The sequence below is a fragment of the Pinus tabuliformis genome, chromosome X (assembly GCF_031772625.1).
Source record: "Pinus tabuliformis cultivar Carrire ecotype Pingquan chromosome X, CPIR1, whole genome shotgun sequence".
In the NCBI taxonomy this organism is placed as follows: Eukaryota; Viridiplantae; Streptophyta; class Pinopsida; order Pinales; family Pinaceae; genus Pinus; species Pinus tabuliformis.
The window spans coordinates 1,485,230,501-1,485,246,162 of record NC_142308.1 but is presented as its reverse complement, the minus strand read 5'-3'; the positions used below and the strand labels follow the sequence as shown (position 1 = coordinate 1,485,246,162).

At 39.0% G+C, this 15,662-nt stretch overlaps 1 protein-coding gene across 3 annotated transcripts in view; it reads right to left on the bottom strand.

Annotated features, from left to right (window-relative positions):
- The window catches only part of SPL7 (squamosa promoter binding protein-like 7), a 330,320-nt gene that overhangs the window by 220,052 nt on the left and 94,606 nt on the right, over nucleotides 1–15,662 (bottom strand). For all 3 annotated transcript variants that reach the window (XM_089447745.1, XM_089447743.1, XM_089447742.1), the window contains exon 2: nucleotides 13,918–14,111. In XM_089447745.1, the coding sequence (XP_089303871.1) occupies nucleotides 13,918–14,111 (194 nt within the window). The remainder of the gene's footprint in view (nucleotides 1–13,917; nucleotides 14,112–15,662) is intronic.

Here is a 15,662-nt window from a genome sequence, read left to right as displayed (position 1 = left end):
TGACTTCTCTTTACTTGATAATTGTTGAATTTAAGCTTCTGTGATCCATATCAAGTTTTTGAGAAGATTTCTTCGGGGGAGATCACATTATAATACTTTTGTCGACGCGTTTTGAACCAACGAGTGTGGTTCATCGTCAGGACAAGTTGAAGAATCAGATCATGGCTGCATGTTAAATAGGGAGAGCAGATCTTCCAACGGCTAAATTTGACTAGGAAACGGCTACATTGGACTGGGTAGTTTAAACGTTTCTCAGTCAAATTAACCAGTCCAATGTAGTCATTTCCTAGTCAAATTTAGTCGTTGGAAGATCTGCTCTCCCTATTTAACATGCAGCCATGATCTGATTCTTCAACTTGTCCTGACGATGAACCACATCGTTGGTTCAAAACGCGTCGACAAAAGTATTATAATGTGATCTCCGCCGAAGAAATCTTCTCAAATACTTGATAATTGTTTGTGAATATATGTTGGCTTCTTATTACTTTTATTATGTTCTTTTCATCAAACAATCACAAAAACCATAAACCATAAAGATAACAAAAAGACAATCAACACAAGATATAGGCTCCAAGCCAAGGCAAAACCCCACAAGGGGGACAACAAAGTCAAATCTTCTCTTATAGAATCATATCAAAGTGAGAAATCCAAAACCAAGAGCTCCCACAATACCAAAGTCAGCCATCCTTTCAACCTTTTCCAACAAGTCAAAGTCAATGCTAGTCAAAGATTTCCAAATCTGGTCAAACTTCTGATTTTTGGCCCCTTCAATAGATTTTCGGCCCTGCAACACTTCTAAAATATTTCAACCCCTGCAGAGGCCCTGCACCTTCGCACGTGTGGCATAAACTTTGCATGTGTGAGAGAATTCTTCCTCCTTTTACCCTCATGCTCTCTCTCTTTTGATTTTAACTCTTTTCCTTGACTTCTTCACTTGTTTTCTCTCTCTTCTTGCTACAAAAATCAAACTTGCTTGATAATCCAAATGAGGACGAGTTGCACTGTATTTATACACATCCTATAGGTCGAATGGGTCCCTTCAGGGCCATCTTGGTCTTGTGGGGACAAAATTTACCAATTTTGACTCAAATAAAATTATTTTTTTTACTTCTTTCAAAAGTCCAAATGGGACTTGACTCAACTACAATAGAAAGACTCACAACAAATATTCTTTTGACTCAATAGACCCTAGAAGCATGAAGAACATGCTTGACCTAAATAACAATTTGACTTGAGCATGAAGCCCATCCTTGAAAAAAAAAAAAAAGTCTTTTGTTTTTACATGAAATATACAATGACATAAGTACAATGATAATTATGAAGACCGAACTTAGTTACATTTTCCAACACTCCCTCTTAACTAGGGAGGTATTTATAATTACATAATCGGTACAAGAATACTCTCAAATTGAGATATTCTCATAAGAATAGTCGGATTGATAAGCCATCATCAAGCATCAACATCATGACTAGTTTTGTCAAATTGCAATATAGCAAGGCCTTGACTAACAAGCTCTAACTCTCCACTAGATTAGAACACAATGTTGGGAGGCATACATATGGACACCAACACCACAGCCTCTCAAGGCACATACCCCATCTGGATGTTCACCAGGTATGTCCTTACAGGACTATTCTTATCTTGGATTCCCAATCCTCAAAGAATATTGGTCCTCTTCGACTACTCTTATCTTGGATACACTGTCTTATCCTCAAAAAGTATCGATTCATGAGACTACTACCTATCTTGGATTCCAAATCATCAAAGAGTATCGATCCCAGATACTTAGCCAATCCTTCATTCTCCCTACCAATGCCTTCACTAGACTTATAGTTGTTAGTCTTGGTCTAGTGCATGACACATGGAGAATATGGTGTCCCACATCACTCCCTCTCAACCAGGGAGGTAATCCTCATTTCCTTTCAAACAAGGAGTAGATCCTTACTCCCTCCCAACTAGGGAGACATCATCGCAACCCTTCGCTTGTCTCAGTCATCAACTACTTATTCTTTTGTGGGGATCTAGTTGTACTTGCAAGGCTCTTATCTTGTAACACATCATTCTTGAGCTTTGACCTTCCTGGACGTTATGTAGCCAAATTCTTTCACAATCTATCTTCGTGACAAGGTTCTTGCCATCAACCTTTTATATCACTTTCCATCAACCATCATCAAAAGAATATGCCAAATCAATCAATGTAGAACCAAGCTTCCTCACAGCTATTGGCACATGCTTTCTTTCATAACAAAGTTCTTCCTTCATGCTTTTCCAAGCCATCATAAGTGTTTCTCACACAATCTATGTGTTTTAATTCGAATCAAACCAAACAATTGTAGGTACACTGATATCATCCAACACATTTTCAGCCTCTTGAACATATTTCTACAATTTATCCTTTCAAGGAGCCAAACCATATTCCATCATTATCAGAGTTCCCAAGTCACAACAACTTCAAATGGAATTCGTCATGTCAATTTCATACTGTTCTTCGTATCTTATGTTCTTCCTAGAAGTTATACCATATCCAAACATATTTTCACTATCAGAGTTGCCAAATAGCATCAAGTCAAAGTGTCAAATTCTGTTACTTGCTCCCTCTGAGATCATATCCTTCGCATGGTCTATCTTCATATTGTACTAGAACTCTTCTTCAAGCTCTTTGGCTTTTGAACAACAATCAATGTGTTTTTGAATCACTTAGCAAGCTTCAATATCATATCCATCAGAGTCTTTACAGCTCCCTCTGAAGTTGTCATTACTATCTTTCTTACGCTCTTTAGGAGACCATATCATATGTTGATCAATATTACCACGTGTCCTACTCATCTATCATGCTTCTATATATCAAATAGCCATATGGAAGAATCCTGATTTTTCCAATCTAACCAAGACATATCATGCTCATGCTTCCAAGTATATTTTTGCATCTAGCTCTTTCTACAATACTTTCTGAAGATAAGAATCAACTTTCTAATGAAGTGCTCTTTTTCTACAGATATGCATACCTCTTTTCTTCATACTGCCATCTAGTCAACTTCATTTTGAACGAATTGCTTCTTTCTTTGAAGATGATGATATTCCTTCTCTAACATGATAAATGTTCCAATTATACCTTCATGCTACAACTCGACTAACTTCATACCTTCAAGCTTCTTTGATGATTGCTTCTTTGATGCTTTGCTTCCATGATCTTCTAGTGGAGTATACGTATGCCATGTTACTATGATTCTTCCATATACTAAAGAACCTTAAAGACTTCTTCTATAACAACATGAAGCCAAGTAGTTGTTGCATGAACTGTGAAGTTAGTTGTTGCATGAACTGTGAAGTTCTAGATGGTACAAATCCTTCTATTCTTGCTGTGCTAGATGACTACTACCAATGAGATGCAACTGATTGAGTAGACTCTAATCCTTCCAATGTTACACGCTTCTTTCCATGATGCCATAATTTGCAAAATCCAAGACTGTTAATTTTAGGCGACAATGGTATGTTCTATGCTTTAGAGCAATTTTACTTCAATTTCTTTATTAGCCCAGTATCGATATTCAGATTAGCAATCACATCAACATGATAGTAAAATGCAAATAGAACATAAACATAAACAGTAGAAGACAAGCCAAGACAAGAGGACACAAGATGCGGCACCAGCCAGGGACAAACCCCAATGTGGGGAAACCCTTGATCAAATCTTCTTTTAGTCTTCAATAGTTTAGTAGAGAGAGATGGTACAATTTACAAATTTGATAATTTATAATAGCAGCAAAAGAGCCCTAACCAAAAAAGTCAACGTTGGCCAATAGGGCAGATTTAACCCTCAACAAATCAGTCAACTTCGGCCTCCAAACAGCAAGATAAAACAACCCTCAAAACAGTCAAATTCAGCCTAGTCAAAGTCGGTCAAACATCCCACCTGATGTCAGCGCTAGCTACATTCAACGCTGGTCAAGAGTCAACAGTCAACATTTAGCCTTGATTTATGTGCCCAGAAATGCAGCCTTCCCAAACAGAGATAGCCCTCACAAAAACGTAGTCAAAGGAGGTCAATGCATGTTGGTCAACGCTTGGTCAAACTGTCCAGAAATTTGGTCTCCTGAAACTTCGGCATCCTGAAATTTCGCTCTCTTGAAATTTCGAATGTGTGGATATAAAGAGGCCCAGAAATCCGTACCCAATCAATGAAATCCGTACCCAATCAATGAGGGGAGAGAGAGAGAGAGAAGTGTGAAGATGATGTGTCCAAATGAGGCTAAGTCACCTTCTATTTATATGCAACATTGAGGATGAATAGACGTGACCGTTGGGCTTCTGAGCCTACATAAGTTTGTTGGTCGACCTTGACAATTTGACCATAATCAAAATAAATTCATAACTTCATTTGTACATGTCAAAATCAGATGATCTTTAGATCAATCCTACACCTCTCGGAGAGAGGAATCCAAGAAAAATATCAGTTGTCATAAATAAGATGACCCATGTGGAGTTTGGCCCTAGTTGCCAATTTTAACACTCCCTCTCAACTAGGGAGAACTCCATCTGCCAATCTGTACTATCTCTGCCATCAATGCACTGCTCTGCTCTGTTGAACTATGAAGAAGAAGAAGTGATCGAGAATGTATCATACCATTCTCTACTGACCCGAAGTCAGTCCCAATCAAAGGAGAGTGTGTCATACCACTCTTACTGACCCAAAGTCAATTCTAATCAAAAGAGAGTGTCTCATACCACTCTTACTGACCCGAAGTCAGTTCCAATTGATCCCAGATCAATATCGGTCATCCTAGCATAGGGAGTTCAGTAGTACACGATGCGTCCATTGGTAGTACTATGGTCCTTATCCTCATTTCCCTACTCTTTGGCCAGTTGAGAGGTAATTCCCATGAGTCCCAAACTACATGGGTAGGATGTCTGGGCAGGATAAGGATGAACCACTCATCTTGCCTACATGTCGCCAAGTAGTATCGCAAGGGAAGGCTAAACCACTCACCCTGTACACAACAAACCATTAGGGGAAGGTTGAACCACTCACCCTATGGTTGCTCATTGCTCCATGAAGTATCCCAAGCCCCCCGGAGCTCCCAGAGCTCAATGTCCATCTCATACAGGACCCTCATAAGAGGGTCTCTCCACGACTCCAAGTCATTCACGGAAGGCCAAGAACTTGACCTTCCCCAGGGCCTTTGTCAAAATATCGGCGACCTATTCATCAGTCCCAATGTGATGGAGCCTTATCACTCCTCGTTGTACCATATCCCAGATAAAGTGGTACCTGACATCTATATGCTTGGAGCAACCATAAAACACGGGATTCTCTAATAATTGGATCCCAGTCTGGTTGTCGTAGAGGATCACGGTGGTATCCAGTACATGTCCAGACAGCTCACTGAAGAGCTTCCTTAACCAGACAGCTTCAAAGGAGGCCATACTAGCAGCTATGTATTCGGCCTCGGCGGTGCTCAAGGCAACCGATTTCTGCTTCCTGCTCATCCAGGATATCGAAGCAAAACCCAAAAAACAGAATCCAAAAGTGCTCTTGCGATCCACCACACTGCCAGCCCAATCAGCATCAGAACAACCATGCAGCCTCACATCTCCGGCAGTGTATCTCAGTCCATGAGTGATTTTGCGCCGAAGATATCTCAGAAGATTCTTGACACCAATCCAATGTATATGATGAGGCTCAACCATATATTGGCTCAATGTGTTAACTGCAAAACATATGTCCGGACAGGATTTCACCAAGAACATCAATGCTCCTATGAGTTGACGATACTCAGAAGCATTTCCCAATTCAGGTCCAGCAGCACTACCACATAACTTCTTAAAGTTAAGTTCCATCGGAGTAGTCACAAGCTTGCAGTCCACCATCCCAAATCTTTCCAATATCTTCACAACATATTTTCCTTGAGAGAGGAAAATTTCACCTGGCTTTTGCCAGACCTCCAACCCTAGGAAATAGTGCATTGGTCCTAGGTCCTTCATCTCAAATTCAGAAGCCAACTCCCTCTTACATTTGTGAATGAGAGGGTCTGCACTTCCATCAGCTCCATGCTTGATTTTGTAGAGCCACTTAGAGGTGACAACCGATTTGTCCTGGGGTCTAGGGACCACATCCCAAACATCATTCTTCATAATTGACTTGTATTCTTCATTCATAGCATCCTTCCATACTTGATGCTTCATGGCTTCTTCAAATGATGAAGGCTCATTTTGAATGATAGTGCTCATGACGGTCAAATATCCTTGATACCTGTTTGGCTTCTTGCTTTCACGTAAAGTCCCTCTTGGTGCAATGTGTCTCTCGGCATCTTCGAAAGTCTCCCTAAGCCATGAGGGTCTTCTTTTGGAGGAGGAGGGCTCATGAGGAGGATGATCAATAAGATCCATAGGTTCATCAACATCAGGCATCATTTCGTCTTCTTTTGCACCTTGATTTCCAGTGTCAGCTTCTTTGTCCTTCCTTAGGATAGGAAGGTTGTTGATCTTCCTGAGGGCCATATCTTCGTCGAAGGTGACATCATGACTTATCTCAACTTCCTTTTGACCAGCCACATAAATTCTATATCCCTTAGAATTTTCACTATAGCCCACAAAGATTCCTTTCTTCCCAGATGCACCCAATTTGCTTATTTTCTCTTTCGGCACATGATAATATATGGACTTCCAAAATTTCTAAAATGAGAGAAATCGGGTTCCTTACGAGTGAACATTTCTTCGAGAGTCTTGGAGTCCAATGCTTGATGAGGGCATCGGTTTTGAACATACACGACGGTATTTGCAGCTTTAGCACATAGGAAATTTAGAAGGCCTTGATCATGAAGCATGGCACAAACTGCTTCTACAGTAGAGCGATTCACACCATTCTGCTCAGGAGTGTATGGCGTTGTAGTCTCCCTCTTAATGGGAGCTTCTTTGGAATAATCTTGGAATTCATTGAATTCATACTCAATCCCATTATCAGTCCTCAATATCTTGATTTTCTTCTCGGATTGGTTTTCGATCAAGGCTTTGAAGTGTCGGAACCAGGTGAACACTTTGTTCCTCTTCTTCAAGAAGTAGATCCAGGTCTTGCGAGAATAATCATCCATAAAGGTGAGATAATATGAGTATCCTCGCAAAGAGTTTACAGGCATCATACCAGATATGTCGGAGTGGATTAATTGCAATATATTTGTGGTCTTGCTATTACTTGAGGGGAATGGTCTCGTTGTAAGTTTTCCTTCGGCACATCCCGGACATACACCTTCATGCTCTACTTTGAACTTGGGCATACCTGTGACCATCTGTCTCACATCAAGTAGGACCTTATAATGAAGATGGGCAAACCTCCAGTGCCATAGTTCAGATTGTAGAGATGTGTCGCAAGACATGGCTCCCAATGGACTTCCTCCAACTTGATACAAAGTGTCAACACTGAACCCAAGACTAAAAGCATCTTTAAAATTTCTTTTCCAAACACATACCTTTTCATCGATGAATGCCACCTTAAATCCTTTGTCCTGCATGGCTGAAATGGACACCAAGTTCTTCTTGAGATCAGTTACATATAGTACTTCTTGCAAATGAATAGTGTTACCTTGATTCAATTGAAGGGTAACATTCCCTACTCCCTTCACGGGATAGGTGGCATCGTCTCCAAGGATGATCTCCAAGTTTGTATCCTTTTCTATCAGATTAGAGAGGGCTTCCTTGTATCCGGTGGAGTGCCTTGAGGTACCACTATCAATCAACCAATTTCCCAAAGTCTTCGGAGGAGAGGCAGTGGAGAGGGCCGATCTAAGATAGTACTTTTTTGCTTATTGTTAACAACATTTGATTCTTCATATCTGGAGTTCCTTGATTTCTTGGATGGTCGACCATTTCCTTGATGTCCCGCATTCCCTTTTCCTTTGCCATTGGACCTGCCATTCCTTTGATCGTTGTTGTTGAAGTTGCCCTTGGAATGATTGTGATCATCATCATGCGGTGTGTCCCTTCTATTTGGACACTCCCTTGCATAGTGGCCAAACTTATTGCAAACAAAGCACTTGCCCTTCCTTCCTCCCTTAGATCCGGGATTTCCATGGAAATGACCTTTAGACCCTACATTATTTCTCCTTTTGGCATGAGCGGAGAATGCAGTGGGGTTGCTTCTATTAGAAGGCATTTCTTGCTCCACCATTCTTGTTTCTTCTTGAATGCATCTTGACATCAATTCTTCAAACCCTGGAATTTGATCATTGTTGAGGATGGTGGTTCTAAATACATACCACTCAGGTGGGAGTCCTCCAAGGGTGGTGAGAGTAATTTCCTTGTCAGGAATGACTTCTCCAATCGAGAGTAGATCATTCTTGATTTCAATAATCCTCAAGAAATAGGATTGAATATCCTTGTCCTTGCCCTTCTTAATATCCTTCAACTTATTCTTGAGAAATAGAATTTGATTAGCATTACTAACCTTCAACATGCCGACCAACCTGTCGTAGATCTCCTTGGAGGTCTTCAATTCGGAGATGTAGGCCACCAAATGCTTGTCAATGGAAACCCTAATAATCTTCTTTGCTTTGACTTCAACCCTATTGTACTTGGTCTTCGCAGCAGCCGGTGCATTTGAAGGAGGTTCAGGGATTTTACCCTGCACATAGTCCATCACTTCTTTTTCTTCCAAGGTCAAATCAAGAGACATCTTCCATCCATGGTAGTCAAAATTTATCATGGAGCTTGTCTTCAGCCGGGAAGTAGGATGAGGAACCCATTGAAACCCATTGAACCTTTTGTCCTTGTCCAACTATCTTTGGTGATTGCTCTTTCACTCTTGCTTGGGCTTTATCTTCACCTCAGCTCTGATACCATGTTAATTTTAAGCAACAATGATATGTTCTATGCATTAGAGCAATTTCACTTCAATTTCTTTATTAGCCTAGTATCAATAATCAGATTATCAATCACATCAACATGATAGTAAAATGCAAATAGAACATAAACATAAACAGTAGAAGACAAGCCAAGACAAGAGGACACAAGATATGGCACCAGCCAGAGACAAACCCCAATGTGGGGAAACCCTCGATCAAATCTTCTTTTAGTCTTCAATAGTTCAGCAGAGAGAGATAGTACAATTTACAAATCTGATAATTTATAACAGCAGCAAAAGAGCCCTTACCTGAAAAGTCAACGCTGGTCAACATGCCAAATTTGACCCTCAGCAAATCGGTCAATTTCAATCGAATTTGGCCTCCAAACAGCAAGATAAAACAACCCTCAAAACAGTCAAATTCAGCCCATTCAAAGTCTAGTCAAACAGCCCACCTGCGGTCAGCCCTAGCTGCAGTCAACATTTAGCCTTGATTTTTGTGCCCAGAAATGCGGCCTGCCCAAATAGAGATAACCCTCACAAAAACGCAGTCAAAAGAGGTCAACGCATGCTAGTCAACGCTTGGTCAAACTAACTAGAAATTCAGTCTCCTGAAATTTCGCTCTCCTGAAATTTCGCCCTCCTAAAATTAGGCTCTCCTGAAATTTTGGACGTGTGGAGAGAGAGAGGCCCAGAAATCCGTACCCAATCAATGAGGAGAGAGAGAGAGAAGTGTGAAGATGAGTGTATCCAAATGAGGCTAAGTCACCTTCTATTTATATGCAATGTTGAGGATGAATAGACATGATTGTTGGGTTTCTGAGCCTACATAAGTTTGCTGGCAGACCTTGACAATTTGACCCTAATCAAAATAAATTCATAACTTCATTTGTACATGTCAGAATCGGATGATCTTTAGATCAATCCTACACCTCACGGAGAGAGGAATCCAAGAAAAATATCAGTTGTCATAAATAAGATGACCCATGTGGAGTTTGACCCTAGTTTCCAATTTTAACAAAGACCCTTCTACAAATGTGACTGCATATGCTACTCTAACTGTCATCTTTTAAGAGAAAACAAATTGCTAGTAAACCTGGTAGTAGTGGAGTTCTTCAATAATAGAGATCCTTATGATCTTCATTCTTTGGCTTCTTTTTAGGTTCTTCATTTTCTTCAGCAAGCTGAGCTCCACTTCTTTCCTTCCTCTTATTATTCTTCCTGTTTTGTGGATCCTTGGACAATGTCTTTTAAAGTGTCCATATTCATTACAGCCAAAGCATTGTACTTTGGACATATCTTGTCTTCCACGTGGCTGATTGTTATTGTTGTTATTGTTGTACTTTTGACGAGGTTCAAATCTTCTAAACTTCCCATTCTTCTTCTTTACTCTAGCAACAAAGGCTTGAGACTTTTTATTGTCGGGTTCGATGTCATCCTTCGCCTTTAATCTTGTCTCTTATAGAATACACAAAGTCCACAGCTCATCAAAGTTTGCAGTGTCCTTTCTTGAATAGATGCTTGTTGCAAAACTACTCCATTCTGAAGGTAAAGCATTGAGTACACAAGTAGTTAATTCAGAATCGGTAATAACTTCTCCAAGGCCTTGTAGTTGATCCTTCAATTGTGAGATCTTTATAATATATGAGGCCAAGTCTTCATCTTTCAATAACTTAGTTTTGTAAAGTCAATTCCTCAAGGATATTTTGTAACTTGTGGTACTGATTGCATATAGTTTTACCAACTTGTCATAAATTGTTTTAGATGTGCTCAAATCTACAACAAAGGGGATAAGATGATCCTTGATGGATTCAATAAGAATTCTTTGAGCCCTAACTTCTCCTTTATTGTACTTGGCCCATTCTTGAGTCTTATCCTTTTCTGGTTCTGTAACTTTTCCTAGAATGAGGTCCATGACTTCATTTTCTAATAGCACCAAATCAATTATCTTCTTCCATGCTTGAAAGTTTGATGACCCATCGAGTTTGTTTCCTTCCTTACAAAATGAAGTCATTTGATTTGAACATTGAGACATAGAGTAATATAGTACTTACGTGTCAAAAGAGTCTCTTGCTTGATGATGATATCTTCAAATGTGTTTATACTCCCAATATTTCCAAGAGATTTCAAAGATGTCCTAGAATGATGACTTCTAAGATGGTTGGTGCAATACTGACTTCAAACTGCTTCAAAAATGAATGGAAATGCTTCCAAGAGAGAGAGATGATGATGATCTTCTTCAAAAAGATGATGAATAACCAAGAGCCTTCAATGATAGAGTGAGAGATGAATAGTTGATGTAGAAGTCTTCCTTCAAGATGAATGATGAATCTTCTTCCTTATGTCCTCTAAAGTAGCTCGGATAAATGTCTTCCACTTATGCCAGCAAGAGTAATCTTCAAGCTGCATTCTTTTCACCTTAGCTCTGATACCATGTTGAGAAGTCACTAAGGCAACCAATTAGGGTTGATTTCTCTTTACTTGATAATTGCTTGTGAATATATGTCGGCTTTTGATTACTTTTATTATTTCTTTTCATCAAACAATCACCAAAACCATAAACCATGAAGATCACTAAAAGACAATGAACACAAGATATAGGCTCCGGACCAGTGCAAAATCCCACACGGGGGAAAACCCAGTCAAATCTTCTCTTCTTATAGAATCAGATCAAAGTGAGAAATCCAAGACCAAGACCTCCCACAAAACCAAAGTCAGCCCTCCTTTCAACCTTTTCCAACAAGTCAAAGTCAACTCAAGTCAATGATAGTCAAAGCTTTCCAAATTTGGTCAAACTTCTAATTTTCAGCCCCTACAATACTTCTGAAATATTTCGGCCCCTGCAGCAAACTTGTACCTTCGCACGTGAGGCAAAAACTAGGGCAGAAAATTCACACATGTGAGAGAATTTTTCCTCGTTTGACCCTCGCTTTCTCTCTTTTGATTTTAGCTCTTTGCCTTGACTTCTTCGTTGGTTTTCTCTCTCTTCTTGCTACAAAAATCGAACTTGCTTGATGATCCAAATAAGGACGAGTTGCACTGTATTTATACACCTCCAAGAGGTCGAATAGGTCCCTTCCAGAACCGACTTCTCTAGGTAGGGCTGACTTGGACTTGTGGGGGCAAAATTGACAATTTTGACTAAAATAAAATTCTTTTTCTTGCTTCTTTAAAAATCCCAAATGGGACTTGACTCAAGTACAATAAAATGACTCATGACAAATATTATTTTGACTCAATAAACCCTAGAAGGATGAAGGACATGCTTGACCTAAATAACAATTTGACTTGAGCATGAAACCCATGCTTGAAAGATAAAATTTATTTTTCTTCTTTTGCTTTTGACATGAAATATACAATGACATAAGTACAATGATAATTATGAAGACCGAACCTAGTTACATTTTCCAACATGTTTATTTGCTGAGAGGTTGAGTTCTTGCAACAATTGAATTTATTTGTGGAAAGGCCAAGTAATATAACAACTGAATTTACTTGTAGAGAGGCCAAGTTATTGCAGCAGCTGAATTTATTTGTGGAGATGCCAAGTTACTGCAGTAGCTGAATTTATTTGTGGAGAGGCCAAGTTATTGCAGCAGCTGAATTTCTTCATGGAGAGGCCCAGTTATTGCAGCAGCTAAATTTATTCGTGGAGAGGACGAGTTATTGCAGCAGTTAAATTTATTCATGGATAGGTCGAGAATTGCAGCAACTGAAGTTATTTGTGGAGAAGCCGAGTTATTGCAGCAATTGGATTTATTTTTGGAGAGGCTAAGTTATTGCAGCAACTAAGTTTATTTGTGGAGAGGCCGTGTTATTGCAACAGCTGATTAAACTTTTTGAAGGTTGAATTGATTCTAGGAAGAACAAACTATGCCATTGTTGTACTCGCTACCAGGTTCAATAAAATAAATTGCATGTAATTTTCCAGAATTAGTAATAATATAATCTACTGGGGTTTTTCTGTGAAATTATTTCGAAAAAATTTATGATTATTGGTCCCTCAATTTTATTGCAAAGAAAATTATCTTTTAGTTGCATGCCAAATATTTGAATAAATAAATTGTGCAAAGTGTTTGTGAAAATATAAGAAAGAGATTTTTCAAGCATTGTTGGCTCATGTTGGTAAGGGACATTACAATGTTCCTAAGAATTGTTGGCATGTACTAGTAAGGGACATTACACGTTCAACATTCGTCTGTTGTGTTTTACCTTCCACTACTCCATCCTGTGGTCCTCTAATTTCTATGTTCTGCCTTTTGCGTGGCTTTCATTGCACGGACCTTTTCAAAACAGGCTGTTTCATTTCCCCGGCATTTAGCAAAGGAACACCAACTTTCATTTGGGCGTAATCTTTTGCATGCTCATGATTCATCGGCCCTTTCATTCACACTGCCATACTGATGTTGAAGGCTGCCTTTTTCTTTTTAATTGCATCATACATGTTGTCCTACATTTGACCAAGATTTTCCTGCATTTTCATTTTTTGGAAACACATCCACTATTGTTGCGTTGCATGTGAGAGAGCAACATTTTTCATATAGAAAAAATCTTCCTGTCTAAACACAAAAAATTATGGCATATATGATCTACTTCTTAATGGTAGTCACACTTAAATTACAACAAAGAAAACCTTCACCTTCAAATCTCTGACTCCATTTTTCATTCTTTGGGCCCAATTACTTCCCTCTTCTATGCCAAAGCCAGCTTCTAGAATACCATATTATTTCAATTTTCAAAAGAGCACCGCAATTGCAATAATGGTGCCAAACAGAGATGTATGCAGTTGAGATAAAGAATAATTTAAATAATATGAAGACTTGATAAAATATAATGTACAAGGTATGTATATGTATACATATTTCCAAACGACGTGATGAATTCTCATGTCTCTAATATGCCAAACTACATGCCATCTAAAACATGTGTTACTACCTATTTTTGTCTTAAGCATGACTAATATTCACAGAACAGATCTTAGACCCTGATACTACATCAATAAGATCATTACAAAAGTATTTACCAAAAGTAGGACACTATTCAAAATTCATCAAAAGTATAGGATGGGTTTTTTCAAACACACCTTGTCCACTTTTACCATCATTGTGAGGCTCTGTATCTTCTGCATTCTGCAATGCTGATTCTGCTCTTAAAGTCTGTTGTTGCACTGAACCTTCAACAACATTAACAGGTTTTCGTCTCCTCCTATTGTTGTGTCTCTCCAATTTCCTTCTACAGCTTCTTTTACCTTCATCAAAATCTGTGAGTAGATGAAATCTGCAAAGATAATTCCCAAAAACTGCTCAAAGGCTTCGTCTTTATATCAAATATGTCTGAACCATACAAAATATTCTACCCTTCTGTCATAAAACCATCTCTAAAGTACTAGCATGAAATAAGTCCTCTAATTCATTTAGGATTGAATGCACCAGGAAAACAGAAAGAGATGCAAGACTTGTCGTACATTAGAATTTGGACATCAGTAAAATTTGCCATGCCAACATCCAACACAGAAAATAAACCTGTATCCTTGCAATCCGTTATTTGAACGATTCAATGGCCAAACTTGCAAAGAAGGGAAAATAAAAGTTGATTAATGTCGGAATCGGCTATGATTAGAAAAATGATACATGTCCTTTGAAGTTAGTATCTTCTTACTAGTCCTCTGAATTCATACAACAGCAATGGCATGAATTTCAAGGGTGAAATCGTACAGCAAAGGGCACAAATTCCAAGGGAGAATTGTATAGCAAGTGCAGCACAATTTTCCAAGCATGGCACAAATTTCCAGGCAGAATGCACAAAAATCAAGGCAGGGTACAGTGCATTTATTGTGCTGTTTGTACCACAGAAAACAGGCACGAATTTCAATGCAGGGAATTCGTACAGAAGCACAGAATTTGACGGGGGGTGTTGAGAACGAATTTCAAGGGGCTGTCAACACATATTTCAAAGCTGTTTTGGCATAGAAATCGAGAGAGAAAAGTACAGCATGATTTCCAAGGAGTTTGGCACACAAGTTGAGATAAGTTTGTGTGATTTTGCTAGAAAATTTTATGGCCATAAATTATTCTCTCTGAAATAAAAATATCTCCTCTCTCTCACTGGTTTTCCCTTCGGGGTTTTTCCGAGGGCTATTGCCCAAAATTCTTGTATAATTTGTTTGTGGGTTTGCTTGTGTTTTAACTTTTATCTCAGCAAAAGGGAAAAAGTAGTTTTGACTCTTGTGTTCCAATTCATGATATATTCATGTTTAGATAGCAGCAAACAAACATGTGGATTGGGCATTAAACATGATGAGATTTCATTAAATTTGAAACCGGGGTGGGTCTAAGCATTAAATTTCTACATGGTATCAGAGCTAAGTTGGCCAAAATGCTAATAGAGGGAACAAACCACAAGCAAAATCAGCAAGCATAAACATTGATTTTTGTTTGAGAGGGAGCAGTAGTTTACCTTTGTTCAGATCTGAACTTTGTGTTGGGTTGAGAAGGTCAAATGGAAACAGGTTTGAGGGTTGAGGACAGGTTGAATGGGGCTGATAATTTTAGTCCATTGAAGGAGAGGTCTTGATGCTTGAAGAATTTGAGTTTTGGGGCATTGTTAAAAAGGCAGTGACACCTCCCATTGATCCATTACAGTTGGCAGAATTCAACAAGAAAAATATCAAGGCAAAGAGACCTCCTAGCTGCTAACAAAGATCACCTCATTCCCCATGTTTACGGAAGAAGTTTTCTTTTGAGATGTGGGAGTCCTTAACAAAGTTTTACCAAAGTACCAATGAGAATAGGGAAATGGTATGGAGGGAAAAACTAAGGAGTATCAAGC